Source organism: Aulostomus chinensis, chromosome 3 (assembly GCF_037954235.1).
Source record: "Aulostomus chinensis isolate RoL2024-O1b breed Wild chromosome 3, RoL_Achi_v1.0, whole genome shotgun sequence".
NCBI classification, from domain to species: Eukaryota; Metazoa; Chordata; class Actinopteri; order Syngnathiformes; family Aulostomidae; genus Aulostomus; species Aulostomus chinensis.
In genome coordinates, this window is record NC_141322.1 from 19,539,923 (window position 1) to 19,566,654 (window position 26,732).

Here is a 26,732-nt window from a genome sequence, read left to right on the forward strand (position 1 = left end):
ACAAGATTAAAACGTGTCAGAGCATGCTCATCTCTTTTGTTTCTTAATGCTACACTGCACAAAAACAGACACCACCCCCTCCCCACAAAAAAAAAAAAAAATTCCAGTGTTTTCAGAGGTGGCATGTGGAGATTTTAGAGCCACTGACAAAAATGGAGAATAAAACAATGAACAGGCACAGATCACATTACATTTTCGAGCAGAATACAGCATCCATTACTGCAAAGAAGATACAGTACAAGAACGGCAGGTTTAGAGTAGTTGTATGCTGCTATGTGGTTTCTATGTTGTTAGAGTGAGAGATTCTCCTGTCTGTGTTGAACTTGCTACATATATGTTCACGAAATTACTGGGCTTTACACGAGCTCTTTTTACACCCTCAATTTAGTCTTACAAACAGGAAGCAAACTTTTAATAACAGGCTAAAGAATGTAGCAAATATTTCATGAAGGAGGTCCAATGTTTGTGCTTATTTGTTTAGGTTTTACTAAAATAGTCACTTTCCCAATAAAGGGTTAAATACTTTCACGGTAGGGAACTGAATATTCAACTTAAATGGTGCATGTGTCTCTTGAATAGTCCGGAGGATAGTGAGCACATCTCATCTTGTTCTGTAAAGCACGCCTCACGCTTTCTGTAATTTTTCCGTCATCACTAGATTGTTGAAGGAGCGCTCACTCCTCTGTGGGATGAAAATTATTACCTTGCAAGTTCAGAGGGCCCATTTAAATTCCATGTTATTGTCTCTTAAAAGGCTACATCTTCCATAGTCAGGTTTCAGGCCCTTGAGTCAGCCCAAGGCAGCTTTAACTCTGGAACAGATATGTTTGCAGAGAACATTGCCCTCATTTTTATTTTACTGAAAATGTACAAGATTGTGGTATACATGCAGGCAAATCTATTGTTTTCTGATATCAAATCATTTTTATGTCCACGCTGTGATTTCAAGTGGTGATATTGGATTTGTTGTAAGCATCACCAAGCTATCTACAGGGTTACTACAGTAAAGTACACAGGTGGTTTTTGATTTTTTTTTTTTGGCACTGCAACCTCGAACTATGCGATTTGAAAAATTGTCTTGTTCCGGCAGGTTCCCTCTGGTCTGCGCCGAAACCTAACCACAAAATGCCAGCAGACACTCCATTTATTCCAGTGTGGACTGCTGTCATTTGTTTTGTCCTCCATCTTTTTCCATGTGCCCCTCTGATGTTTAACTGACTTAAAATAGCTGCATGGAGTCATGTTAGCTTATTTGATGCCCTTCCGACTCTCTTGTTTTGTTGTTTTTGCATGTTGTGCATCCAGACTGAGATGCATCTCTAGAAATATGAAAGGAATCATATCAAAACTACCTTTTGTGTCTGATTAGCAAGAACTGCATTTCGTATGGTGTTGCTATCTACACTTCAGTCTTCATTCATTTTCACTATTAATGCAAATATGAGAAGGAAAATCAAGATTAAAACAGGGAATAACATAGACAAAACCCTGAAATATCTGACAAAGGCGGGAATCCATCACAGCTAACAAGGGTTTTGGGGGCCCTAACTGTGTGAATGGTCTAAAACAGTAGGCGCATTTCATGTTAGCGGCACACAAAAACTCCCTGTTGCTTTCAATGGTGTTCCATCTCCCTGTTTGCTGATACCACAAGAAGTGTGAGGAAAGCAGGGGTGTGAGGGGAGCAGGGTCTGAATGACATGGCATTGCTGCCTCGGCTGCTGTTCACTGACCCACAAAATACAGGTCCAGCCCCCGGTGTGAAGTACTTTTGTGTTGTCATCACCCTCAGAGGCTGGTGACGAGAGGGAGGGGCGTTTGGGCTCCCAAGTGTTTTGGGGCTGCAGTCCACTCTCCCGCAGGACGCATGCTCCGTTAGCTGAATGAAAGGAAGCCTATATTGTAATGAAAGCATTTGCATACTTGTGTGTTAGAGAGGGTGTTAACCTTTGACACTGCCGACTCGATGATGACAACAGAAACCACTTCTCCAAGTCTACGCTTTAACACACTTGAAAATAACACCTTAGTGTACCTCAGTGTGGATCAAAAGAGAGGGGAGAAGGAGCTACTTGAATGCTTAAGATTGAAGTTTCCTTCGAGTGGTTGTTCACTCTGAAAACAAAGTGTGTTGGAGTATTTGACAGAGAAGGATATTTGGATCTTCGGGATCACATATTTTTCCTCAGGGGAGACCAAAAACTAAAATGAAACAAAAACAATTTAAAAAAAAACTAATGATACTGCATGGGACAAACTTTTTCTGCTTGAGGAAGTAAATATGTAATTGAACCTTCTTTTTTTTTTAACAAAACTACAAGCAGCAGTGTATCTGTTATTAAAAACACGAGCACAAATTCAATGTCCTTCAAAGTTTGCATGCTCTTAGTCGTGATCTTGAACGGCGCATCATTTAATCACAAGCGTTCCATTTGTCTTTGCTGCTCTCTTGGAGTGATACTTATTGTGTTAACCCACAATTTGTGTTTGTAAGTCATTGACGTGATTGTCATTCCAAGGTCAGAAAGGCATTAATTCAACCCACACTTAACTTGTTAATCGATTTTTTTTTTTCACTGACATCTTTCCTTCTGCCTGTTGTATGATTAATGTCCATGTATGGTAACTGTGGACAAGACAATGTCCGCCTCCTCACTTGATATTTTGGGGGGTCTTTGTCAGCCCGGCTGTCTGCGTTCAGCTCTCAAATGGAGGGGCTCTTCTGTCCAAGTACACACCGCTTCATAGAGAAGACTTGACTCTGAAATTCCATCAGATAAGAGTTGCTAGGTGATGCTATTGTCAGATCTTCCTTGTTGTCACATATTCATACCCAAATTGTAAGGTTCTTTTTGAGAGCCGCCTCATTAGTAGTCATATATTCATACCAGGCCACCACCCCCACTTGACCCCTCCTTTACCAGTCGTGGGAAAGACAAGTCCTGGGTGAGCTGTGGTCCGTTCAGGCAATTACTTGGAAGACGGTCAAAAAAAGATTGTCCAACTTAAACACGCTTTCATTTAGAAAAATGACCCGATCTCGTACACTCTTGCACTTTAATATTAACACTTAGAGTTTGAAATATCACGACCAAACCATACAATTCCCATAAAGTTTCCAAACAGGTGTCTAAATATATATTCGAACAACAAATGTACCAAACCAGGATTGGAATGTAAAATCCTACCTTCTTTGTTTGTTTACTTCCTGCTGCGGTGTTGCTGGGTGCTTCATCTTTAATTAAATTCCCATACCATGACAGGGCAGTGACTCCAGACTGCACTCATGAGCAACGTGACTCAAACTGAAACTCTTCAACCCAAATCCAGACTTTTTTGCTTTGTTTAAACGCAATTAAGAACGGTAGATTTACTGACCCAAATCGTTAAATCCCTTAGAAATGACATAAAAGCAAAATACTATGAAATTATTGCTAAAATATAAAGGTATTTTTTACCCATAGAAACCATGTTTTAATCTTGGCTATTTGGCACAAGAAGTGTAAGGTACTACGTTCCCTCAAGTACTACACTCAACCTCAGATTTATGGTACTTATGTACTTGAATCTTTTCATTGTGTGGAATTTTGTGATTCAAATTTACACACACATCTTTTCACTTCACAACAATTATTTCAAGTCTCAAGCTACTATCGTTTTTAGATGTTTAGCTGCTTTTTTTCTGAATTCAATATATATAAATATATATATATATATATATATATATATATACATACTATTTTGTTACAATTTTTGTTATAAATCTTTAAAACTACTTATGCCCTTTAATTTGGTTATGATACTCGCACACTTTGATAACGACATTGGAAAAGCAGCTCATAATTGTTTTATATGATATATATATATGTCATAAAATACGACACAATGGGCTCCTTAATAAGCCACCATCCTTCCTCTTGAGACAGGTGCGGTCAGACTGCCAGCCCCGCCCGCCACCTCCTAACCATATTTAGAATGCATCCGCATTCCAAAGCTCGCGGGGAGGGGCGGGGCAATGACGCCACCTGTTTCTCAATGGACAGACTGCGGGCTCGTGCTAGGCCGGCGGTTAGAGGAGAGTGTTCAGTTGAAGCGGAGCCGGCGGGACAGACGGAGGTGGGAGAGAGCACAAGTGTAAATATAAAGTTTTATGGGACCATGGAGCTCCGCCGGGTCAACTTACTTTTATTCTTATTTTTCAACGGAGTATTTAACAGCCTCCAGTCGAAAGAACGTAAGTGGTCAACTTTTTCTTGACAAAAAGAACCCCCAAGTCGTGAGTCAGGAGTTTGGAATTTACATGTATGCGTTAAACTTTGGTATTATTTCTTCTCTTAAAAGTTGTGTCGCTTTAAAACAACAACAACAAAAAAACCTCATACCTTTAGTTAATGTATGTACTGTTTTGTTTTCCAACCAGAAATACCACCTGTTAAACAAGATAGTGTGAATTCGATTTCTACCAACAAAAATGTAGTTACTTAAGATGTTATTAAATATTTCATTATTATTTAAAAATATGTCAGGTTGTATAGTAGAGTGACTTGTCTTTTTCGCCTTCGGACCAAGGAGCACCTGTAAGATGTCCCAACATGTCCGACTTTTCTCTTACTTGTGGTGCACATACATTCATGTGTTTCTCCGGTCACGGTGTTTTAACTGCCCACGCCTTTCTCAGACCCTACCAGTGCCGTTCCTTGGACCTGGAGGACACGGTCAATGAAGTGCTGAATTAGACCGACATGCTTGATTAAACTGTCAAAGCCTGGCATGTGCCCCCTCATAAAACTGCTGGCCCCAGAGATCAAGACGGAAGAATTTATTGTACAGTCCAATCGGCGAAATTGCTAATGATTTAACAATCTAATCTACCTAAAAACACTAATTCATGTACCAGTAGTTGTTAGACCTGTTAAATAAATCAGATAATAGACCTGTTGCACATTGACTTTCTATTTAAAACTGTATTTTTCTTGCAATTTTTAAACTACTGATGCTCCACATGTAGTTATTAAGTTATAGGAGATAGAGATACTTAAAAACATTTGTTATACAGTCTAACACGTGTTTTTTTCTCTCTCTCTGTTTGTCTCTGTAGAAGTTTTGTTGGATATGAGAGCTTCAGGGGGAGAGCTGGGTTGGTTGACGTTGCCATATGAGAACGGGGTGAGTATTTATACCTCAACAAGAATTTTTAAGACTTCAGGTTTAAGTGTCTCCATGTGCGACAACAAATAAATATAAAAGGCAGTGGAAGATTCATCCAGGTGACAGTTAAGTAGAGTTTAGCAACATGAAAAGGCCTTTTAGAGCAGAGGTGGCTGTTGGATGAGGTTTGGCAGTACTCGGCTCCACCAGCGTCACAACTGCTCTTTCTTAAAGGATTCATCAATGCTGTTAAAATGTCAAAGTTCAATACTACATTTAGGATCCTAAATTTTAAAAGGATCGAGGTAGGTTTGCTTCACTTCAACATGGAACTCTGTACTCCTCTTTGCATTGAGAGCTGTACAGTTGTAGAAGTACTGGTTCGTGTGTGGAGAACCATCCCTCTATCTATAGTTCAGTGGTTTCCATCTAAAAAAGGCAACAGGACACAGCCACCTCACTGTGTGGGCTTCATGCGACTGTTAGCGAAGATCCAAGGAGTCTTAGTTTTTTGGATAGGATTTCCCCTCTTGTCAAAGTTTCCTTTCATCTCTTCAAGTGTATTTAAATTTTCCCAGGAGATGACCATGAATACACCGGAAACAGTTACATTTCCAAATGCGGTACAATCTTTCTGAATAGACAATGAACTTGGGATTGTAATTACAAGTAAAATAGATGATTTTAATATGTATAATCTTGAAAACCAAAGAAGTAATAACCGACTATGCTGAAAAAATGTGCCATGTCAATCTACCAATTTAACCTTTTTGAAATAGCGACCCGTTTTTAAATTTGACAGATTTATTTACGAAAAACATGTAAGAAGAATGTCCTCCGAATCCCTCAAATGCTCTGGCTCTGCTACCATATGAGGCATTAAATCTTAATGTTAGATGGAGGCTTTTAATCTTTCCTCTCCTCATTGCTTTATCCTCTTAAAACTCTTAATTGCTGCCAATTTTGCTGCCATGCCTCTGCACTATAAAGCATGTTACACTGCCATAAATGTTAGTTGGTATTCTACAGTAGTGTATGCTGGATTTACGTCCGTCTCCAACACATGGGGTCTAGTGTGTTAGTGGAAAACCACACACGTTGTGAACACAGCACATGTTAAGGCCAATAATCCTAATGTGTGGAAAAAAGGCTCCAGCTCACCTCTGTTCTTTACGAGCTTCTCACTCAGCATGAATGGAGAGGTGTCTCGTCAATAAAGTTGGTTCTTGGCGAGAGCAAAGCTTGAATACACACTGAAATATGTTTTTTTGTTATTTGTTCTCTTTTTTTGTGGTAGCTTTGTTACACCACTGACTTTTGCCCCTTAAGCTGATCCTTTTCTGTCTTTATCTTTTCTTTGCTGCAGTGGGAGATAGTCCAGACGGTGGTCAATGGCTCACTTTTCTATACTTACAGTGTATGCAGCATCGACTCTAGTGAACAAGACAACTGGTTGCGCACCACATTCATTCAGCGCCGCCCGGGTACAACACGGGTCTCTGTTGAGCTTCGTTTTATCGTGCGAGACTGCAACACCTTTGATGGCGCTTCCGTGTCCTGCAAAGAAACCTTCAACCTTTTCATCTCAGAGGCTGATGCCGATGTGGGAACAAACTTCCGTAAAGGACAGTTCCGTAAAGTGGCCACCATTGCTCCAGATGAGGTGACCCGGGGCCGTGTGCTGAAGGTCAACACAGAGACGAGGACTGTGGGGCCTCTGTCAAGAAAAGGCTTCTACCTGGCTTTTCAGGACATGGGTGCTTGTGTGGCGCTGCTGTCTGTCAGAGTGTACTACAAGACATGCCCGTCCACAGTACAGAGCTTGGCAGCCTTCCCAGAGACGGTGGCAGACACTCTGAGGGAGGTTGAAGGAGCCTGTGTAGAGAACGCCGTCAGCCAGGCCACCCCACGCATCTACTGCACAGCTGAGGGTGAATGGGTGGTTCCCGTGGGCCAGTGCCAGTGTCTGGCTGGCTACGAAACCACTGGGGACTCTTGCCAAGGTAAGCTGCTGTAGTAGCATGCCACACACTCAGCTGTTTGTGTTGCAATGTCAGTTGTAGTAAATGAAACACATCAAATCATTGCTTTGGCAAGGTGTAAGGACTGAGTGCAGAGGAATGATAATTATGTCTGTTTTGTTTGGAAAACTGCCACAGAAACATTTCATATCCGTCTCGAAGTCAGTCAGGTTCAGATGGATTAGACACGGAAAATGGAGGAACACAGGAGGGTGTCTGAACCTGTTTGTTTTGTGTTGGTTTGAACCATAGCTTGCTCCATAAGATAACAATCACAGTGGGAATTACCATAGTCTTCCATCAATGAATCATCAGCTTTGGTTTGCCCATAGCGCATTCTTTCCACTGTCCTCAGGATTAGGACTTAGCTGAGGCACTGTTTCTGGAGGGGCTGAAAGCACAGTACACAAGTAGGACTGTGTCATACTGCATATTACTCCTACTTTGAGTATGTTGTGTACTCATACAGGAAATTGACTAAAAGTGTACTCAGAAATTTCTGTTTGTGGGACCTGTTTGAAGAATGAAATGCTCTGTGGAAATGTTTAATTCTTTTTATACATTTTAAGCTGGAAAACAAGTTTTATCCTTTTGATCTCTTTGTGAAGCTTCCAAATTTTAACTTTTGATACTAGGTGACTTCTTATAATACTTGCTATTAAAATTGAATTGGAGTGTGAGTTCAATTCTCTCTCTCTAACTGCAACTTTTGATGCAGAGACTTGGCTTTTAGCTTAAAAGGGTGGGTGGGTATTTCAGCTATTCAGCTACAGCTACCTTTAAGACCTGAGGCGTCACCCACGTCATTTTAGGAGTTTGTTTATCAATTTAAAAAACAAATCTTTCAATGAACGTTACAGAAAAGGCAAGAGATTTTACTGGGAATCTGCTATACTTAGAATGAAATGTTTTCTGGATGTTGACATTTCTATTTCTAAGTTGTTTTATTAAATCCTTGTGTTTTAGCTGGTGATTTACAAAAATGCCATAGTTATTTCGATGCATTTTCCTTATGTTTTTAGGTCCAAATGAGTTAAAGGAATGTGGATTTAGGATGCAAAGAAAGAAAAGAGAGACCAGTTAAAAATTATGGGGAATTTGGAAACACACTGTTGAAGGTTTATGTGAGAGACAGAGAGAATAAGGTTAAGTATGCAAAAACTTCAGGGTATGTGGTGCCCTCACGGAAGACTTGTGAGTACATATATGAAGTCAGTAATAAAAGAAACTCATGGATATGTGGAGTACAGTACATATCTGTGGTGTTGGTCCTGTATGTGCTCCTCTGTTACTGTGGAAGCTGGCCTTTCTGTGGCATTCTGGGGTGTGGTGTGGTCTGGAGGAAACGTGGGAGGACAGAGGGTGCAGAGAGAAGAGGGAGGAAGCGCACAGTATGGTGCGGGGATTTCTGAAAGGAATTCTTTCACCCTGGCGTCACCTACAGCACTGATTGACTAAAGGAAGGGCTGTGTGAATGTGTTGGAATGACTACCTGAGTGCTGTGTCTTCTTCTCACAAGTATTTGTGTGTGCCTGTTGCTAAGGTGACAGGAACCACAGATTATAGGGACGGAGATGACACGCCTTTCTTAGTCAGGCTGCGGTTTATGACTCCTGATGATTCGAGTCACCTTGACTGGCAGTATTGTTGGTTTTTTTTTCATTCTTCCAAGTGCACAGATCATTCATACCACTGATAGCCAAAAAAAGCAAATAAAGTTCTGAGGCTGTGAAAAGGAAGGCAGGATAAGCGAGGAAGGCGGGGAGGAAGTCAAGGCAGAGGAATGTTTTAGTCTTTGAGGTTCCTGACTGCTGATGGACTCTGAACTGAGCACCTGAACCGGATGTTGGCAGGGAGCTGTTGAAAGGAAGCAAGGAAGTCTTTATGATGGTAAAAATCATCTGTGATTCCAAAGTCTGGACGATGACCTGTTCATTAGAAGACAGGAAACATATTTTATCACAGAAAAAAAAGAACACAAAGTTGTTCCAGTCAACTCTCTAATATCAGAAATACCAGCAGCTTCACTCCAGTTTTTATTAAGTGATGTCTTAGATGCTAATGGTCTGCATGTGAATTTCACTCATGAGTCCAACAGTTGTGGGGAAAGGAAGTAAGCAGATGAGGAGGAATGCTGACTGACACAAATTAGCAGGTTGTCGCTGGTTGCAGTTTGAGGGTTGGGAGTGAGTCGACAGTTGGTGCGCGAGGGTGGTTAGTTTCGTGGCTGCTTAGTTAGGTGTGGAGTGTAATTTAGTCAAGAGGATTAGTAGAGCAACAGGACAGCTGTTAGCCAATGACATGCCCCGCTTTGCCCCTCTTTGCTCTTTCATCCGGTTGTTAACACACGCAACGAGCTCCCTAATCCATGTTCCCACTCATTAGAACAATGCGCTGACACAAAAAGCAAAAAACAGATGCAATTACCAGACTCACCGGTGCGGAACAGAAGTCCTTTTCAGATGTGTGTTATAGTTAAAAGGAGCTCAGGAGTACAATTACCTTCAACAAGTGAAAATAAAAGTAATTGAATCAATGTAAAGTTTAGAATTTACATTCCAACTCTTTGTGTACATGATTAAAATTCAAGTTTTAAAAGATTATGAGGAGAAACTACCGTTGCGAAAATTTGCTCTAACAATATTTTTATTCAAGCGTTGCACACATGCCACTATTTCTAAACTGTAATGAGTTGTGCAACATATTTATGGCACCACTCGGTCCAGTCTCAGAGACAATAGATGAATAGAGCTGGAGTTTCTTTGGTACGTGACAGAGGTCCTGCTGCTCCAGCTCAAGATGAAATGGGCTGGCCTCCTTTTCTTATGCGAAAAGACCTCAGCTACACCCCCACGCCCGCCAAGTGACTCCCCAGAGAGAACTTCTGTTGGTGCTTCAGACCTTTACCCCCCATCCCCCATCGGTCCATCTATTCATTATCCTTCCTTCTCAAACTCAACCTGTCCCTTATCCCCAACTGATGTAATACTTTGGAGTGCAGAGGTCCTTCTGCCTTGGTGGTGAAGAAACGCGACCACGTCTCCAATCCAGGGTTCATTTGACCTCGTCTCCTGGCCACCAGCAGAGGGGCCAGATGAAAGGCTGCTCCCGAGAGAGAGCAGAATGAGAGCAGACAGGAGATCTCTCAAACCATCTATCCTTTGAACATTTTTTTAATGTGCCCAGATGCCTTTATAACCCAGAAAGTGTGCGTACATTTCCAAAAGCAAACTGGAAATCCTAGATGTCTCCTCATACCAATTCTTTTTCATTTCAACTTTTCAACGTTGCATGTCATTATTTGCCAACAGTCCCGGGGTTAGTGGAAGGAAGGTGCAAAGAAAGGAAACATCAGTCTCAGACAGACTTGCAGCTCTTGTGTCCTGGTTTCTGTCCAGTCTGCACATTCATTAACCTTCAATGCCCTGGAAGCCTGTTTATCTGGGAGCTGAAATGTCATTACAACAGTCTGCCAGTGTCCAGAGTGCTATTTCCTCTGGCAAAAACACAAATATTATCTGCCAGAATGAGAGTTCACAGGGGAAAGGCATATCAGATCACCTGATAGATTTAACGCTCTGCTGTCATCCGGTTGACACCGGCAGTGTGACCTGAGAGTAGGCCTTCAGGCAAAAAAGACGAATGAAGGCAGAGCATCAGGGAAATCCCTTTTCATTCCTCTGGAGACAAAGAAGCTGTGATTATATGTTACTCACAGCAAATGGTTCCTGTCGGGTGGAGAGGTCTAATATTACAGCGAGAGCTTTATTGTTTGCCTATGGTTGAGTCATTCCTTCCTGTGTTTGTCATAGTTATTCCTTCAGTATATGTCACATGTAAACTAACACACACCTTCTCTCTTTAACAGTCTGCAAACCAGGCTACTTCAAGCCATCTATATCAAGCGAGTTATGTCAGGTTTGTCCTGATAACACCAAGCCCTCCACAGCCGGCGCCACTGAATGTGAGTGCGAGGAGGGTTTCTTCCGCTCCCCCTCAGATTCTCCAACATCCGCCTGCTCTGGTGAGCTCTCCACTCACAGTCATATTTTTGACCAACTTAACTCAGCAGAAGTGATTCAGAAGTTAACTCCTCTGTGTCATCTACTTCCTCCTAAAGCTCCACCCAGTGCCCCTCGTGACCTGACCTCCATCACCCTGTCAGCAGAGGGCAGGTTGCAGCTGTCCTGGAGTTCACCACTGGTGACTGGGGGCCGCAGCGACCTCACATACAGTGTAGTGTGTGAGCAATGCGATAGGGCTTCATGTGTCCCCTGTGGCGAGAAGATCCGCTTCGAGCCTGGTCCTACAGACCTGCAGGACACCACAGTCATAGTCAGTGACCTGGACTCTCATCTTAACTACACGTTCACTGTGGAGTCCCACAGTGGCGTGTCCCAGTACGGCACAGAGAAGCCCGTTGCAACCATCACCACCGCTCTTGACTATACTGGTGAGCTCAGTCGTATTCATATGTTTATATTTAATGTCTCAGAGATAGAATCATAGAAATAGTGAATAATACACAGAGAGAAGTTTTTACTTCCTACACAATTAGGATTTCAGTCTGACCCCCTGAATCCTCAAAGGCTTCCATTTCACAGTGTCCTTTCCCAAAACTATGATTAGTGACTAACCATTATTTTGCTTTCTGTCTCGCCGACCGTTAGATCCCCCTAAGGTGACGCTGATCCATCTGGATGATCGCAGCCCCACCAGTCTGTCTCTGTCCTGGACTCTGTCTCGCAGACCTCCAGCCCACATCAATCATCGCTATGAGCTTATGTACCGCAGAAAAGTAAGACAGATTGCTTTGTGTTCTTTTGTCATTTAAAGTGGAGGCTGATGTACGAGAGTCAAATAATCACTGCTCTCTTTCATTTGGCAGGATGATGAAAGCGAGCGTGATGTAACCACCTATACAGTCCTGGTTTTGGAGAAAAGCTCTGTCCAGATTAATGACCTCACCCCTGACACGACTTACATGTTCAGGGTCCAGGCTCTGAGTCCTGAAGGCACCCCTGGCAGCTACAGCATGGAGTACGAGTTCCATACTTCGCCATTAGGTACGACAAGGATCACCATCTACAGACTGTTGACTCTGATCATAGGTTCACATTTCAGCATTAATTTCAACACTTGATTGGTTGGTTAATTTTTTTTTTGTGATTTTCACAGCTGAGTCTCAGATCCAGAACAACTCTACCATGGTGATGGGCGCTGTCGTCGGAGTCGCTGTTATTCTGTTGGTTGTGGTGGCTGTCCTGCTGCTGCGTCGACGGTTGGTTACGACAGTCTTCAGATCCACATTCAGCAACTGTGTGATTCAGATAAATGTTATCTTCAGACCTGCAAACTGTGTGATTATGTGCCACAAGCTCTAGTAAATTAAAGATGTTGTTGTATGACAGCTCATGGAGGTTTTAGCTGTAATAGTCAGTCCTTCTATTGAGACCTGAGAGACCAACCTGAAATTACTAAATATCCAGTTTGTATTCTGTCTTGTCCTTTAATGATTATTCTTGTTCTATTTTCAGGAGACTGAGCTCTCGTCACCGGGGCGGACCTGAGGATCCCTACTTTTCAACAGGTTAGAAAACCATACATACCATGATAATTCTGTGATGAAACTGCTTGTTCAAGTCATTAATTAGTCTAATATCTCCTCTTTATTTATTTCTTATTTCGTCTTCGTTAGATCAACTGAAGCCACTTAAGACTTACGTTGATCCACACATGTATGAGGACCCAAACATTGCCATCCAGAAATTTGTCACAGAAATCGACACTAGCGCCATAAGCAAACAAAAGGTCATCGGTATCGGTAAGTGGCCACCGCCTTCCTTCCATTCCATGAAACATCAGGGTTCAGTTTCTGACGTGTCCACCTGCTGTGTGTGACTATCAGGAGAGTTTGGGGAAGTGTTTCGGGGCGTAATGAAGAGTCCCACTCGAGGAGAGGTTGCCGTAGCCATCAAGACCCTGAAGCCAGGCTACTCAGAGAAACAGAGGCAGGACTTCTTGAGTGAGGCCAGCATTATGGGACAGTTCTCCCATCCAAATATCATCCGCCTGGAGGGAGTTGTAACCAAATGTGAGTCCAACAGAAATCAAACAATCTATTAAAATGTATCTACATAAACTTTTTTTAATTCAAGTTCCATTTTCATTTTCAGTCAAGCATGCCATGATTGTGACCGAGTACATGGAGAATGGAGCTCTTGACACATACCTGAAGGTATGAATAGGAGGGTTCGCATGATTTTCAAGTGCTTTTTTAAGTTTCTTGCTCAAAAAGGGTGTTATACATATGGTTGTCTTTATACCATAGAAACATACCATCAGATACTAAACGAAACAAACCAACTTCTGAAGCAATAACATACTGATTTCCATCATTTTGTGTTCCTTTAGGACCGTGATGGAGAGATTCCATCATATCAGTTGGTGGGAATGCTGCGTGGAATAGCTGCTGGCATGAAATACCTCTCTGACATGAGCTATGTTCACCGTGACCTGGCGGCAAGGAACGTTCTAGTGAACGGAAATCTGGAGTGTAAGGTGTCTGATTTTGGGCTGTCACGTGTGCTGGAGGATGATGCTGAGGGCACCTACACAACCAGAGTAAGTTTCACTGCCTCAAGACTTTGCAGTATAGAGCCACCTTTGTTCTTCTGCAGTAAGCAGCCAGACTGTTAATGGTATTTCCACTCTCAAGTGTCCAATTTACACTATTAGTCTTTCAGCACTTTGTCTTTCCACTCCCTCCATCTATTAAATATGACTTGTTTATCTTCTCTCAGGGTGGTAAAATCCCCATTCGTTGGACGGCCCCTGAAGCCATTGCGTACAGAAAGTTCACCTCAGCCAGCGATGTGTGGAGCTTCGGCATCGTCATGTGGGAAGTCATGGCATTTGGAGAACGACCCTACTGGGACATGAGCAACCACGAGGTATATTTCATCTGTCCAACTGTGGTTAAATGATGGATTGTTTTGGCCTCTGCTGATAAAACTTGAATCTGCATTGCCACGGAGCAGCTGAGCTGGGGAGGGGATGACTGAAAGTTGTCTACCATCCGGTGTATTTTCCCACCATTCCTTGCAAATGAACTGTTAATGTCAACACCCCAACACAGCACGTTTTCAAACATCTGCTTGTTGAAAGTCTGAGTATAAATCTAAGCATGACTCTCTTTCCCAGGTCATGAAGGCCATCAACGAGGCCTTCAGGCTTCCTGCTCCCATCGACTGCCCCTCCGCCATCTACCAGCTCATGCTCCAGTGTTGGCAGCACGACCGCTCCAAGAGACCTCGCTTCTCAGATATCGTCAACATTCTGGACACACTGCTCCGGAGCCCCGAATCACTGAAAACCATCGCTGACTTTGATCCACGGTGAGATTTTGGCAACATTTGCTAAATAGTGAAAGTATCCAAATGAAAAGAAATACTGACATGAGAATAAAAAAAATAAAACAATGCAGGAACAAGGAATCTGTTCCATCACAAGCTCCAACCATCTTTACCAGTTATAAATTTATCATGTAGACTCACCTACTCCAAAGTGAATGATAGATTCAATTTAAAATACTGAAAAAGCCACAAAAAAGGCAGTCTCATTCTAAAGTAGATGCTCCACATCTAAAGAAATAAGTTTTCCCTACGAATAAGATATATCTCTCACATGTTTAAACAAGTTTTATGTCGTAAGTTTTCTATCACACTTTAGAGCCTGTTACAGTTCATGATTCATAATGTTTTGTTGTCAGTCTGGTTGTACAAGAACAAAGTGTAATACTCTGGCCGGGAGGCCCAATTACAGAAGGAAGACAGAAAAAAAACAAAATACAAGATGAGTAAAACTACCAAATATGAAGCACATTATACACTTTTGGGTAACATTACTATTAAAGAGATCCTGAAACTTACTTGATTTGTCATACATGTTTTAACAAATCAATGTTTTAATGTTCATCCTTCATCAAAACTAATTTAGACAGTAACACTGCACTCATCATGCCTGAAGTAGCAGGAACTGATGACTAATTCAGAGACATGCTCCTTGCTGCAGGGTGTCCATCCGGTTGCCCAGCACAAGCGGCGGAGACGGTACCATGTTCAGATCCGTGTCCGAGTGGCTGGACTCCATCAAAATGAGCCAGTATAACGAAAGCTTCGCCCGCGCAGGGATCACGACCATGGAGCAGGTGCTCACCCTGAGGCATGAGTAAGTGCACACATGGCACAGGTGCAGCTTTGCCCCGCTGCATTGATTTTTCTGGCATCCCGCCACATTCTGTGGTCATACAGAGAACGTATTGAGCTTTCAGCCTGAACATTTGTTATCCGTCTCATGAATGCAGGCGTCCTCTACTCCACCTCTGTCCGTGCCATTCCTTACATTCTCCACTGCCATACCCTCTCCAGCACCACAGTGGCGTCTTAATTTAAACCCAGACCCCACGTTCCACTTTCTAAAGCTAAGACTCTTTTTCTTACAGAGACATCAGGAATATCGGAGTGCGGTTGCCAGGTCACATGAAGAGGATAGCCTACAGCATCCTGGGTCTGAAAGATGAGACCAGCTCCCTCAGCGTGTTTGCAGTGTGATGAAGCATTCCTCAGAGTAAAGTGCACTGATTCACCACGCCATTTCACTCATGGACAAGGAGGACTGAAACGTGGGGTGAACACTAGCTATGCTGCTGTGGCGCAGTGTGGCGTGACTGATGAGGACCCTGCTGGCCCCTCAGAGGGGAAAGAGACTGAAAACACTTATGTGCAAAAGAGGCATATTTTATCACTGTGTAAACATGTTATATGTTGATATAAGACATAGGAAAAGAACATCTGAGGCTATATGAGAGTGCTGGGGCTTGTTTTGTATTGAATGACTGAATATTGAAGGCTCTTTATGATCAGGGGCCTCTTGTAGACTTTTTCCTGCCAGCCAATGATTCGTTCATTTAACCTTGGAATGATTGTTCCACTCAGGGCAAAGAATCACACATTCTTATGTTTTATAGTTTGTATTATATCCCATGATGCATTTTACTAAAGTCTCTTTGTTTGTTTACATCATGTCTTAATGTCAGCTGTCTATTTTTATTTAATATTTATTGTATATTTATGTCATTTGTTACGTGAGATAATTCTGATGTGGAGCACATTTTGTCAGGCGATGGATTTTTGTGTTTAAATAAAATCAGTGTTGCCTTGTGACCGGATCACTTTATTGTACTAAGCAGTAGTCACAGTTTATTATCATATTGTAATTCTTTTTCATTTTGGATGGCAGTATCATGTCTGTCTGCCAGCTGGTCCGTCCAGCGCTCTGTTCCAGACTGAAACATCTGATTCATGGTTCCTAGATGATGTATCTTAATGTCTGTAGCTCAGGGAGAAACGTCTCGGCAACCGTTCAGAGAATAATGTACACTAGCTGCAGACATTCACATTCATCCTCTTGTGCCATCATGTTAGGACTTTGTCATTTGCTCACAAACCAAATACCTTCCTAATTATCATCAATCTCAGCTGTACTTTGTGTGTACCAGAAAGTTTTACATGCTAAGATGGTAAAGTATGAAAACACTGATCATGTTCATACTGTAGTGACGTCCCAGATATACCAGCGAAATACGTATTCATGACTAAATGTTCAGAAAAATAAAGATGCCATTTCTTACATTTCTCTATCTCTTATTTTTCCACATTTTTTCCTCATCCAACTTGTGGGATATAAATTTTCCGATTGATGCCCAGCAAATACAGTATCTGTGTTTGACTTAGAGTGTGTACCTTTTACTTTTTTCATCATAACATTTAACTTGAAGTTACTCTACGCAAAAAAATTGAAACAAGGACTTTGTCAACAAAAATCACCAAATTGTATTAGTTTTTTTTGTAAACGCTAAAAATCTAAATAACTAGAAAATAACAAATGCACTTATTCTTTATTAACTGAAAATAGATATGAACATAAAAGTGCAAGTTTTTATACTTAAATACAAATACAGTCCAATCCTTCACACCACCAGCAGACACCACCCTCACACACATTAATGCTGCAGGTCTGTCTATTTCTGAGCAGCTCAGTCACAAGCACTCCTAAAGATCAGAGACTCAACAGTTTCGTCCCAACAGCACTGCAGACTTCCGCTCTTGTGGCTCCTCAGTTTTGTTTTTTGAGGACGGCTGTAGTCCACATGGAGTTGATCAACATGGGTGACTTTGCCGAGGTGGAGCAGAATGTCACACCTACATATTACTGTGCTCCATCACACCACAGCCACTCAGCCACGCTACGTTCACCAGCTGTGAGGTTTGACTTGAAAATCATTCCAAGTGTCATTTTTCTTACTCTCACGCTCTTTAAAAGATTTACATCATCAATTTCATCTTAAATCTATTCTGTGGCGTCGAATTGTGACTTTAACGACATGCCATGATCATTGTCTGCATTCAAACATCTCCACACCCTTTTTTTCTCACACAAACTTAAAGACAGCTTCCAGTCAGAGGCGTGCCTGGACACGTTTGACCTGCTGACATCATTTCAACAACAGTTCTGACAAATACATTGCTACAGTCACTGTCAAGGTCCTGAGCTACCCGGCCCTGTAGTGGCCAGAAAGAACAAGACTTATTTAGCGGCAATAGGACATAACTTGTTCCTTCAATTTAGTTAACTTGAGGACCCAACATAAAAATATATCTATATCTTCCCTCAATTAATTATTTTGTGGCCACTTGTTGTAACCTTTTGCCTCAAATTCGTTATTTTCAGACCACATGATAAAACTTATCCCCCTAAATCTGAATATTTTGTTACAAAAAGACACAACTGGTTCCCTAAATTGGGTATTTTGAGCTTCGACTATATAGCTTGTTTATTAATTTGTTGCAACATCTTACAATTTGTTCTCACAGTTTTGTTATTTTGAGGTCATGAGATATCACTCGTTTACTCAAATACATTCATCAAAGTGTGGGAACAACTTATTTCAGTATGGTGGCCCCAAAACAGTGTTGACCATATGGCCAAATTCTCAAAAGTGTAATTTCCAAACAGGGAAAGAAGAGAACACTGATTATTAGAGAGCCCTTTGATTGTTCTCATCCGTGGAATACAATAAATCTCCAGTATTGAGACAGTCTCCTCATCCTGACTGGAGTAATGTCACTTCTATTACCGCTTTACCTGTGTCTTTTTTTTTAAGTCCAGACAGAGAATTAATCATTGTTGTCCTCCAGGTTACATTCCAGCCTGCAGCTAAGCTCACATCCACTGAGGAGGAGCATCATGTCATGTTTTAGATGTTCCACAAAATAGTTACATTTGTTAATTAAATCCATGGAATCACTCCAGAATCTTTGGCTACTATTCATTTCACATGTATGAGAGCTGGATGGAACAAATAACGTTTCACATCACATTTGCGTGGATTGCATTCAGAGCCATGTTTGCATCCAAACTAGCTGTGATGTCAGAAATTCATTCAGATGCCTGAGTTGAAGGTGAGATCTGCTCTGTTTTCAGGCTTCTGGGTCCGACTCTGCAAGTTGAAGTTCAAACATCAAGCGAAGTAACAAGAGGAACATTTAGAACTTTGGAAAGAGAATCACTCAGTCAACTTCAACTCAACAAATCCTTTATTCCTTTGATAACTGTTGATCTATTTTGTCTTTTTCAAACAAAATGTCAAATATTTGATGGTTGCCAACTCTTAAATATAAGGATTTGCAGCTTTTTTTTCATCTTGAGTCTTTGGGTTTTGGATTGCTGGATGGAAAAAAAGAAGCAGCTTGAATGTGTTGGTTTGGAATCTGAGAGTTTTAATATTTTATAGACCAACTTGATCAATTGATCGCGACAATCAGCAGCATAATCAACGATGACAAAAATCCTAAACTACAGAACAATCTGGGACAAGAAAATAACTGGCGAACCACCAGACCGATATAAATGCAAGAGTACTCATCATAGGCATAAACCTTTTTCTTCTTGTCATACCTTGGGGGTTTTGCTATGAAGTACCTTTTGCCTATCACTGTGAGTTCATGCGAGCCTCCAGCGAGTGAAACGCTGAACTTTAGGGACCCCTAGCGGTGGGAGAATGCATCAACCAGTATATCGTTCATGTTTGTGGGCTATATGAATAACAGCAGTCAATCGGATTAGATTTTACTGCACATCAAATAATTGTAATCTATATAATTTGAAGCCAACATCTCTGAAAACAGGGTAAGCGTGTTCACCCTTCACTGTGAATAAGCAGGAGATTGGTCCAGAAACCTGTCAAATATAAATATGATAAATATTTGTAGATTAACGGAATAGTTATTGGCATTTCTACTTCAACTAATCGTTAAACTATTGAGTATTTGATACAAAACGTCAAGAGAGTAGAAGATAAAGCCATATTTGACGACTTTTGGCCGGACTTGAAGGCAACACCGTAAAGGAAGAGGTCTGAAGGAAGTGACGACAGAAAACGGTTGTCAAGGGATACTAAAGGTTTTTTTTTTTTAATCCATAGCCTGTTTTTAGTAATTAGCAGCGCTGCGGGAAGAGAGTTAAAATGTAAGCTACTGCTCTCTGTTGCTGTAATGCGGTGTTTTACTTTATCATCAACACGTTCCGTTCCATCAAGGTGCTTTTCGGAGGCTAAACTAGGGACTACCGGCTGACTTTACAGTAAAAAAAACCAACGAGAAGATGAGCCAAACACCTCCCAGGGGATCAGTGGTTGTAGCTGACTGGCATCGATGTAAAGACAGCAAAGATTACTTCAGTAAAATCCTGCACAAGAAGAGACGCAAGAACTTCGGTATGAGTAATAAACTCTGTGTTTCCTGTGTCTGTTTATGAACTTACTTGTTAGATATTCGCTCTAAATAGGACAATGAAAGGACAGAGATATGGGACCTATGATTCCTGTCTCGTCTCTGCACTAAAATGCATTGAATTATGCGTGTGAAATAATGGATACTGCGGAATTGCTGTATGATAACTTCCGTTTACAATACGGGTGTTTATAACGAGGAAAATAATATCGAGTAAATGTTGCGACTATTTCACTTCGTTTAATCTTCTCACACTCTTTTAGTTTGTTATTTATCTTTCAGTTTGTCTCAGACATGATGTAAAGGAGGAATATGCAGTGTAGAACAATAAGGCAGAAACAAACAACAATGGATACAAACAGGAAAACCGTGTTAAATAAAAGTATATGCAACATGAAAAAACTACAGTCGTACACTTAGATATTCGTAACCTTACAGCAGAACATCCAGCATTAAACTTCCCTCACATCCTCAACCATGATTGATTATTGGAGTTGTTGCTGCAGTACCTGTTTTTGTGTGTGTGGTTTTTAAAAAAAAAATCTTTTTACTTAACTAGTCATGAGACTTTTTTGAGAATATATTTGGCGGGTAAACACTAAACTTCTTGTCTAAATTGTGCTTGCTTCTTTTTTAAATACGCTTCAGGCCTGCTGGAGTCTCCCGTGATGCCTCCACAAGTCGCCGTAGACACCGTTCATTACAAGATCTTCCTCTCCGGCAAGAGTGGAGTCGGGAAAAGTGCCCTGGCTGCACGTCTGGCAGGCTTGAATATACCGAATATGCACTATGAAACCACAGGTAGGTTCCTGCCGTGATGAAGAAAGTACCACGGCTGAACAGCCTCCCTGATGTTGGTCAGTGGGGGTTTCTGGGGTCAAGTAGAGCCACCGTATCCAAACAGTAGATAACAAAGCTCGGTAAACAGCAATGAACCCACAGAGAGTGATAGAACCTTTTATGCAGATCAGATCACTTTATTTTAAAGGTCACAGCTAGGTTACAGTATGTTTTGTGGTCGAAGGTATCGAGACCTCAGTGGTGTACTGGCCGGTGAAGCTGAGAGACACCGGCAGAGTGCTCTTCTTCCGTCTGCAGTTGTGGGACTGTGGAGAGAACGCCTTACGCAGATTTGACCATCTGCTGCCAGTATGTATCAATCATACGGCGTCTGACGCGTCGTATGGAGTCATTGAGTTGTGGGTTTGTATTTAAAGAAAACCAGAATTGCAACTCTGCGTTCATCTCCTGTGCGTTCAGTCCTGCAGGGAGCAGGCGGATGCCATCCTACTCCTCTTCTCCTTCACCGACAGAACATCTTTTGATGATCTCTCCAATCAAATCACTAAGTGGACCGGACCATCGATGGGGCGCGCTGTAATAGTGGTGGTGGGCACCAAGTATCCTTTTACAAGTGTATTTATTTCCCGATGTAAAATAGAAAATTTAAGACAAACCCGGACACTTTGAGTGGGTTTGTTGAGAAAGCGTCCAACAAAAAGAACAAAACCAACACGAATGTGATGTTTGATTCCTGTATTTTGTCTGTGATCGGCACAAACTTCATTCATTCATGCTGAAGACAAACTGTGGTCCAAAGAATTTTAGTAAAAGCCTTAGGTTTAAACAAATATCTAACAGGAGTAAATAATCTACTATGAAGGCACGTTTGGTTCTTAGACTGGGCAGAGATGAACAGTCGATGTCTGTGACATCAGTTGAATCACACTGTTCACTCTCAGATCAGTTCATAGGGTTTTATGTCTTTATGGGATATTTTGATGTGTCCTGTAAAGAGACAGCCTTTAATTTAATTAACAAGACGACGGTACAAAGTCAAAGCAGCTCTTTGTTGCGTGTAAAGGTTTATAAGGCCAACCACAGCAGTGTGAATGCCAGCTGGTCGAGAGCAACTTCAGACATTCATCTTTAATATTCTTGTTCAGATTTGACCTTTTCATGCACTGCGATGTGTCGGAGAAAGACGTGAGACACTTCCAGGAGACGTGGAGGTTACCGGTGCTGCGTACGGGTGGGGAGGTCAGCGACGGCCTGGATGATGTAGCGCCCCTCCTCAACTGCCTGGCAGAGAACCTGTGGCATCAGGACTGTGTATCAGCCAGCAGCCTCCGGCCCCAGCAGGGGACGGGGACGCCACAGTAGCCACGCCATTTAAAGGCGGACCAGACTCTTCGGACACTAATGTGACCGTCACAGGCTTCAAGGATGATTTAATCACATATCAATGTGGACAGGCTGGAATTGTGGACCTCTTCGATCCATCCTTGCGGTACCTTAAAGACTGCAAGCTGATAGCAGAGGTTAGGGATAGACAAAGACCATCTGTGTAGAAGAATTAGAACAAAAACCTAAATATTTTAAAAGGATGGTACTTTAATACAACTTTAAAAACACGTTAAGTGACAAATTCATTGTATGTTTCAGTGCTTCATGTGTTGAGTTGACATCTAGAACAATAGTGTGAAGTGAACAGTTCAAATGATCAAAATTTCATGTGAAAGTTAAAAAGCTGAGTTTGATAAATCAAATTAGTGAATAAGTGAATATAATATACTAAATAACAAATACTAAACTATATAATATACTAAATAAGTGAATGATGCTCCAGTTAGTGTTTGGAGGACAGCAGCTTCATCCATGTCTCTTTGTCTGATCTGAAATCAGAAGCAGCGATCAGGAATCGCACAAAAAGTCCCGATCGTTTTGACTAAACTTTGAACTCATCTTGTACCTTTTATAAGCGACCAGTATCATGGCGGTGGGTTGTCCTGTTCGACTTTTAGAGAGACGCAGCAGGAACGACTCCGGGGGTAAACCCAGGACTTCCGTCTTCAGGTTATCTGTGTGAACGTGTGCTGGGAACTCGGCGTGATCTTCCACCATGAACCGCTGCTCCCTGTGAGGAACCACAAAATGAGAACGACCAGGAGTGGGTGGAGACTGCAGGACTCTTAGTAATCACAGTCGCTGCTCCAGGGCAGAAATAAGAGTGCCTGCCAAGTACTTTTTGGAGGAGATTAGCAACATGTCGCTGAACAGGTGGAGGTAGACGCTGGTGAATGAAGGTCTGGAGTTGCGGTACGTCTCCACCTGCAGCTGTCTCACGGGGCCCTGATGCACCAGAGATCGCCCGCTTGCCACCAGAGGAACCGCCTGGATGGTAGAAGAGACAGTCCAAGTAAATCTGCAGCTTACATATGACAAGTCAAGTATCTTAGAAAAAAAAGTTAAAAACCTTCATGTTCCCAAAATCCAGCAGCATTTCCAGGCAGACCAGCTCCTCGATTTGTTTCATTTTCTTGACCCCCTCGTCACAAGCGCTTACTATCTGTTCAGAGCAAGTCAGCCAGTGTTTTTCAGAGACAATTCATGCAATTCTGCCAATGCATCAATATCATTACCCCATGAATGGCCTCTATAGCTTTTTCAAGAGTGGAGAAGGAATCACACTCTGGTCCAGTCAGTTTCAGGATAGTCTGAGATTCAGAACAACCTTTAGCAGACTTCTGAGACTTGTCATTAAGAAATATAATGGGATGAATTCAATTCAGATACCTGCAGTATGAGTTTAATACGAGTGATTCTTTGGAAGGGAAGGACAAGGAAGGACTTCAGACTCTGTCTTTGACACACTGGGTCCCTCTCAAGCTTCGTTAGTAAAAAGACAAAGTCTCTGTTCTGCTGCCTTTAACAGAAGTGTTGAGATCGATATGAGAAGTGGTGCTGTGGAGTAAATCTGGTGGTGTGATGCACAGGAGTGACTTACATCAGCTGCTTGATGAGGGCCTCCTGGTACATCATGTTAGTCACATAAGACACATAGAGTGTGTGGAACGCCGGGCAGTGCTCCAGCACAATGTCCCCAACCTGGGATATGAACACACACGCCCCTAGTCGGGCTTCCAGATCCTTAAGAAACCTAGAAGATAAACAACAAGGGCTCAGTTTAAATACAAATGAAAGGATGAAGTACTTCCAGTGAAGAACGCTCACTTCTCACTGGCTGCCTTCACTTGACAGATGTTGGAGAATAAAATGTGATGCTCCATTCGAGACAGCGTGGCTTTCATGGCCTTTGAGTCATAGAAATGATCCACAGCGACTCCAAGGCTCCTCAAGTATGACGCTTCAGAGCCGATCAGCTCAAACATGGCCTTCAGAAAAATAGGAGAGGGGGCAGAAGTGAGTGATTTTATTCCACTAGACCTTTAAAAGGGCCCATTTAAAAGAACCAAAATTTGACAGTTAATGTCTCACTATTAGCCAGCTTGAACTCAAAATGTTTTCCTCCGATTCGAGTCACGTTAGCATGAAGCTAATGGAGACAGACTACAAACCACCACAAAACAGTGTTTAGAGACTCTGAAACACCATCCATTTAATCCATGTCTTTTTTATTGTCCCATAATTTAAGCTAAAAAAAACCTAAGTAAAACACTGCACTGCTGTGATAAACTTGCACTCAGCTGAGTAGAGCACACAACTGGATGAAGATTCAGAAGACGCCTTTCAGAGTTTCAGAACCGATGTTCTGCTGTTCGTAGAAGTCACGCAGGAGGTGACAAGAAAAATTGAGTTCAAGACACTTAACTGTGTGCTGAAAAGATAAATTATCGTTTTTGGATGAAGTCGTACTTTAATTTCACTTTTACGTGCCCTACTTAATGTAGCATGTCCTGTCTGGATTGTTTCACACCTCCTGATGACGAATCTCTCGGGGGGTGAGGCTGTCCAACACACCAGCTGCCTTCACCTCATCCAGGTCTTGCCAGAGGGTACATGGAGTCACCTGAATTAGGTGAGGGGGAGGTGAGGGCAACTCCGGAGAGCTCAGCTTCCGAGAAGATGGAGAGTAACTGAAAAGACTGATGTGGGACTGCAGACTCTGCGCGGACTGAGGGGTTATCAGTTCAGACACTACTGTCTGTGTGTGTGTGTCTGGCCTCAGCAGGTCATCCTCCACCGCCTGCAGACAGTAGTCCTGATACAGCGGGACTGCATGAAGACAGGTGCTTTACTGTAAACTTTCCCCAACCCCATGACTCAAACATCAAGAAGAAAAGCTAACTTACAAATGTGAATGTACTTTGACTGGAAAGTTAGGCTCAGCGCTTCCTCCTCGACTGAATCAGCAGCCCTGTGTTTGAATGTCACACTTGGTTGAAAGTAAATATTTTGCAGAGGCATCAAGGTTCATGACCTCTTACCTTTCTGAGCTTGCATCCTGATCATCTGGAGGGGACAGAGGTGCATTGTCCTCCTCAAGTGTAAGAAGTGAGAAGAGCTCCGGGACAGCGGACTGGAGTTTTCCGAAATCCCACGAACTGATCGAGGCAACTGAACCTAATGCTGATGGAATGTCTATGGAAAAGCTAGGACAGAGCATTAGACATTTAATAATATAAGTTAAAGCGTGTTTCTTTAAAAAAAAAAAAAAAAAGTACACATGGCTCTTACTCGAGTTCCTCACACTGGTTCAGGGAGTCACTTCCTGCGTCCCCTGCACTGTCGCTCTCCTGAAGAGGCTTCTCTGTTGTCTCCATGTTTGACATTTGAGATATCAGATTATTCACTGAGTCACTCTGTCCAAAGCACGCTTGCAGGTAAGCCAGAAGGCTTGTTTCTTCACTGCTGTCACATTCAGCCATGATGCCCGACAGGACACCAGGCCGTCTTCTGCCACACAGGAAAATCCATCCAGTTGGAAGCAGTCTTGAGATTTACTGGGCAGCAATCACAGAACTGGAGACAGGTGTGGCTGCAGAGGAGGATCCTAAAACTGGTTTTTAGGGTGCTATGGCATCGCGATTTGCTGGTTTCAGTGGTAAAAACATAAACTGTGGTTGGCAGGGCTCCTGTACGTTCCAACAAAGTCAAGTTAAGACTTTAGAGACACTTTAAAAACATTTTGACTAGAAGTACCTAATTGCTATGCGTGTGTGGGGGTATGTAGAACATTCTAATTCAATGATTTTAAGCTCTTTGAGGAAAGATAAATTTCTAGAGGCCTAAAATTCTAATTATTATATGTAATAGTTTTTAAGACCCAGAGTGCCCAGAAGAAGTCCCCTCAAATGTTTGTGGAGATTTTATTGACTAAGCAATGGGTTGACAAACAATGGTAGTTGCAGCCGTAGTATCTGTATTTCTAAGTTCAAAACGAAAGGACGGCTCACTGGCAGTTGCTTCACCACAGGCAAGAAAGCTTGATCGAAATAAAATGACATCAGAGGTACACCAAAAAATGAATGCGTTCACACACAATTTACAAATACTAGTTCAATTTATTTGCAATTTAAAATTTCATACAACATAAAAGTAAATAAATCGATCTGTCAGAACTTTGTTGGTAGATGACTCAAATAAAGCCATTAAAATCCTTGATATATGGAACATTTGAGTGCCACAAGTAGCCATATTCTAACAGAATATTCATGAAGATGGATGTTTTTGGACAGTACGAACACACACCAAGGTGATTTGACACAATAAAAATGACTTTTCAAACAATTGTCATATACACATGGCAAAGCTTTCCAAGTGTGGAGAATGATACATAAATCTTACACTCAAACGACTGTGGCTCACTTGATATTTGTGCAATAATGGATGTCAATCTTCAGGCTTCCCGTTTATTGGCAGAACTTGTAAACTTGATGTAATCAAATGATCAATCCTTCTGAACCGCAGG

The 26,732-nt window shown here is 42.0% G+C and overlaps 3 protein-coding genes across 4 annotated transcripts; 2 read left to right on the top strand and 1 right to left on the bottom strand.

Moving 5' to 3' along the window:
- The first annotated feature begins 4,052 nt into the window (after nt 1-4,052).
- On the top strand, nt 4,053-16,851 carry epha2a (eph receptor A2 a). The gene is made up of 17 exons (XM_086199365.1): nt 4,053-4,234; nt 5,099-5,166; nt 6,515-7,151; nt 11,038-11,193; nt 11,290-11,622; nt 11,840-11,967; nt 12,058-12,235; nt 12,348-12,450; nt 12,707-12,759; nt 12,868-12,993; nt 13,078-13,263; nt 13,346-13,407; nt 13,584-13,793; nt 13,973-14,122; nt 14,373-14,566; nt 15,243-15,398; nt 15,673-16,851. Exons 1-17 carry the CDS (start codon nt 4,159-4,161, stop codon nt 15,779-15,781), a joined length of 2,925 nt encoding a protein of 974 aa, XP_086055491.1. The 5' UTR covers nt 4,053-4,158; the 3' UTR covers nt 15,782-16,851.
- A 2,811-nt stretch (nt 16,852-19,662) lies between these two features.
- On the top strand, nt 19,663-26,669 carry cplane2 (ciliogenesis and planar polarity effector 2). The gene is made up of 5 exons (XM_086199368.1): nt 19,663-20,004; nt 20,669-20,821; nt 21,045-21,169; nt 21,281-21,420; nt 21,967-26,669. The coding sequence occupies exons 1-5, from the start codon at nt 19,893-19,895 to the stop codon at nt 22,181-22,183; spliced, it is 747 nt and encodes a 248-aa protein (XP_086055494.1). The 5' UTR covers nt 19,663-19,892; the 3' UTR covers nt 22,184-26,669.
- LOC147268104 (rho guanine nucleotide exchange factor 19) lies at nt 22,382-25,770 on the bottom strand. 2 transcript variants are annotated; one of them, XM_086199366.1, is made up of 12 exons: nt 25,499-25,770; nt 25,249-25,413; nt 25,114-25,196; nt 24,738-25,036; nt 24,035-24,195; nt 23,808-23,960; nt 23,597-23,726; nt 23,443-23,517; nt 23,277-23,369; nt 23,046-23,194; nt 22,773-22,937; nt 22,382-22,695 (listed from the first exon to the last, which is right to left on the bottom strand). In XM_086199366.1, exons 1-12 carry the CDS (start codon nt 25,687-25,689, stop codon nt 22,650-22,652), a joined length of 1,710 nt encoding a protein of 569 aa, XP_086055492.1. In that variant the 5' UTR covers nt 25,690-25,770; the 3' UTR covers nt 22,382-22,649. The 2 variants fall into 2 exon arrangements, with proteins under 2 accessions (XP_086055492.1, XP_086055493.1); XM_086199367.1 differs by having other exon boundaries at nt 22,383-22,695; nt 25,114-25,178; nt 25,499-25,768.
- Nucleotides 26,670-26,732: the final 63 nt, after the last annotated feature.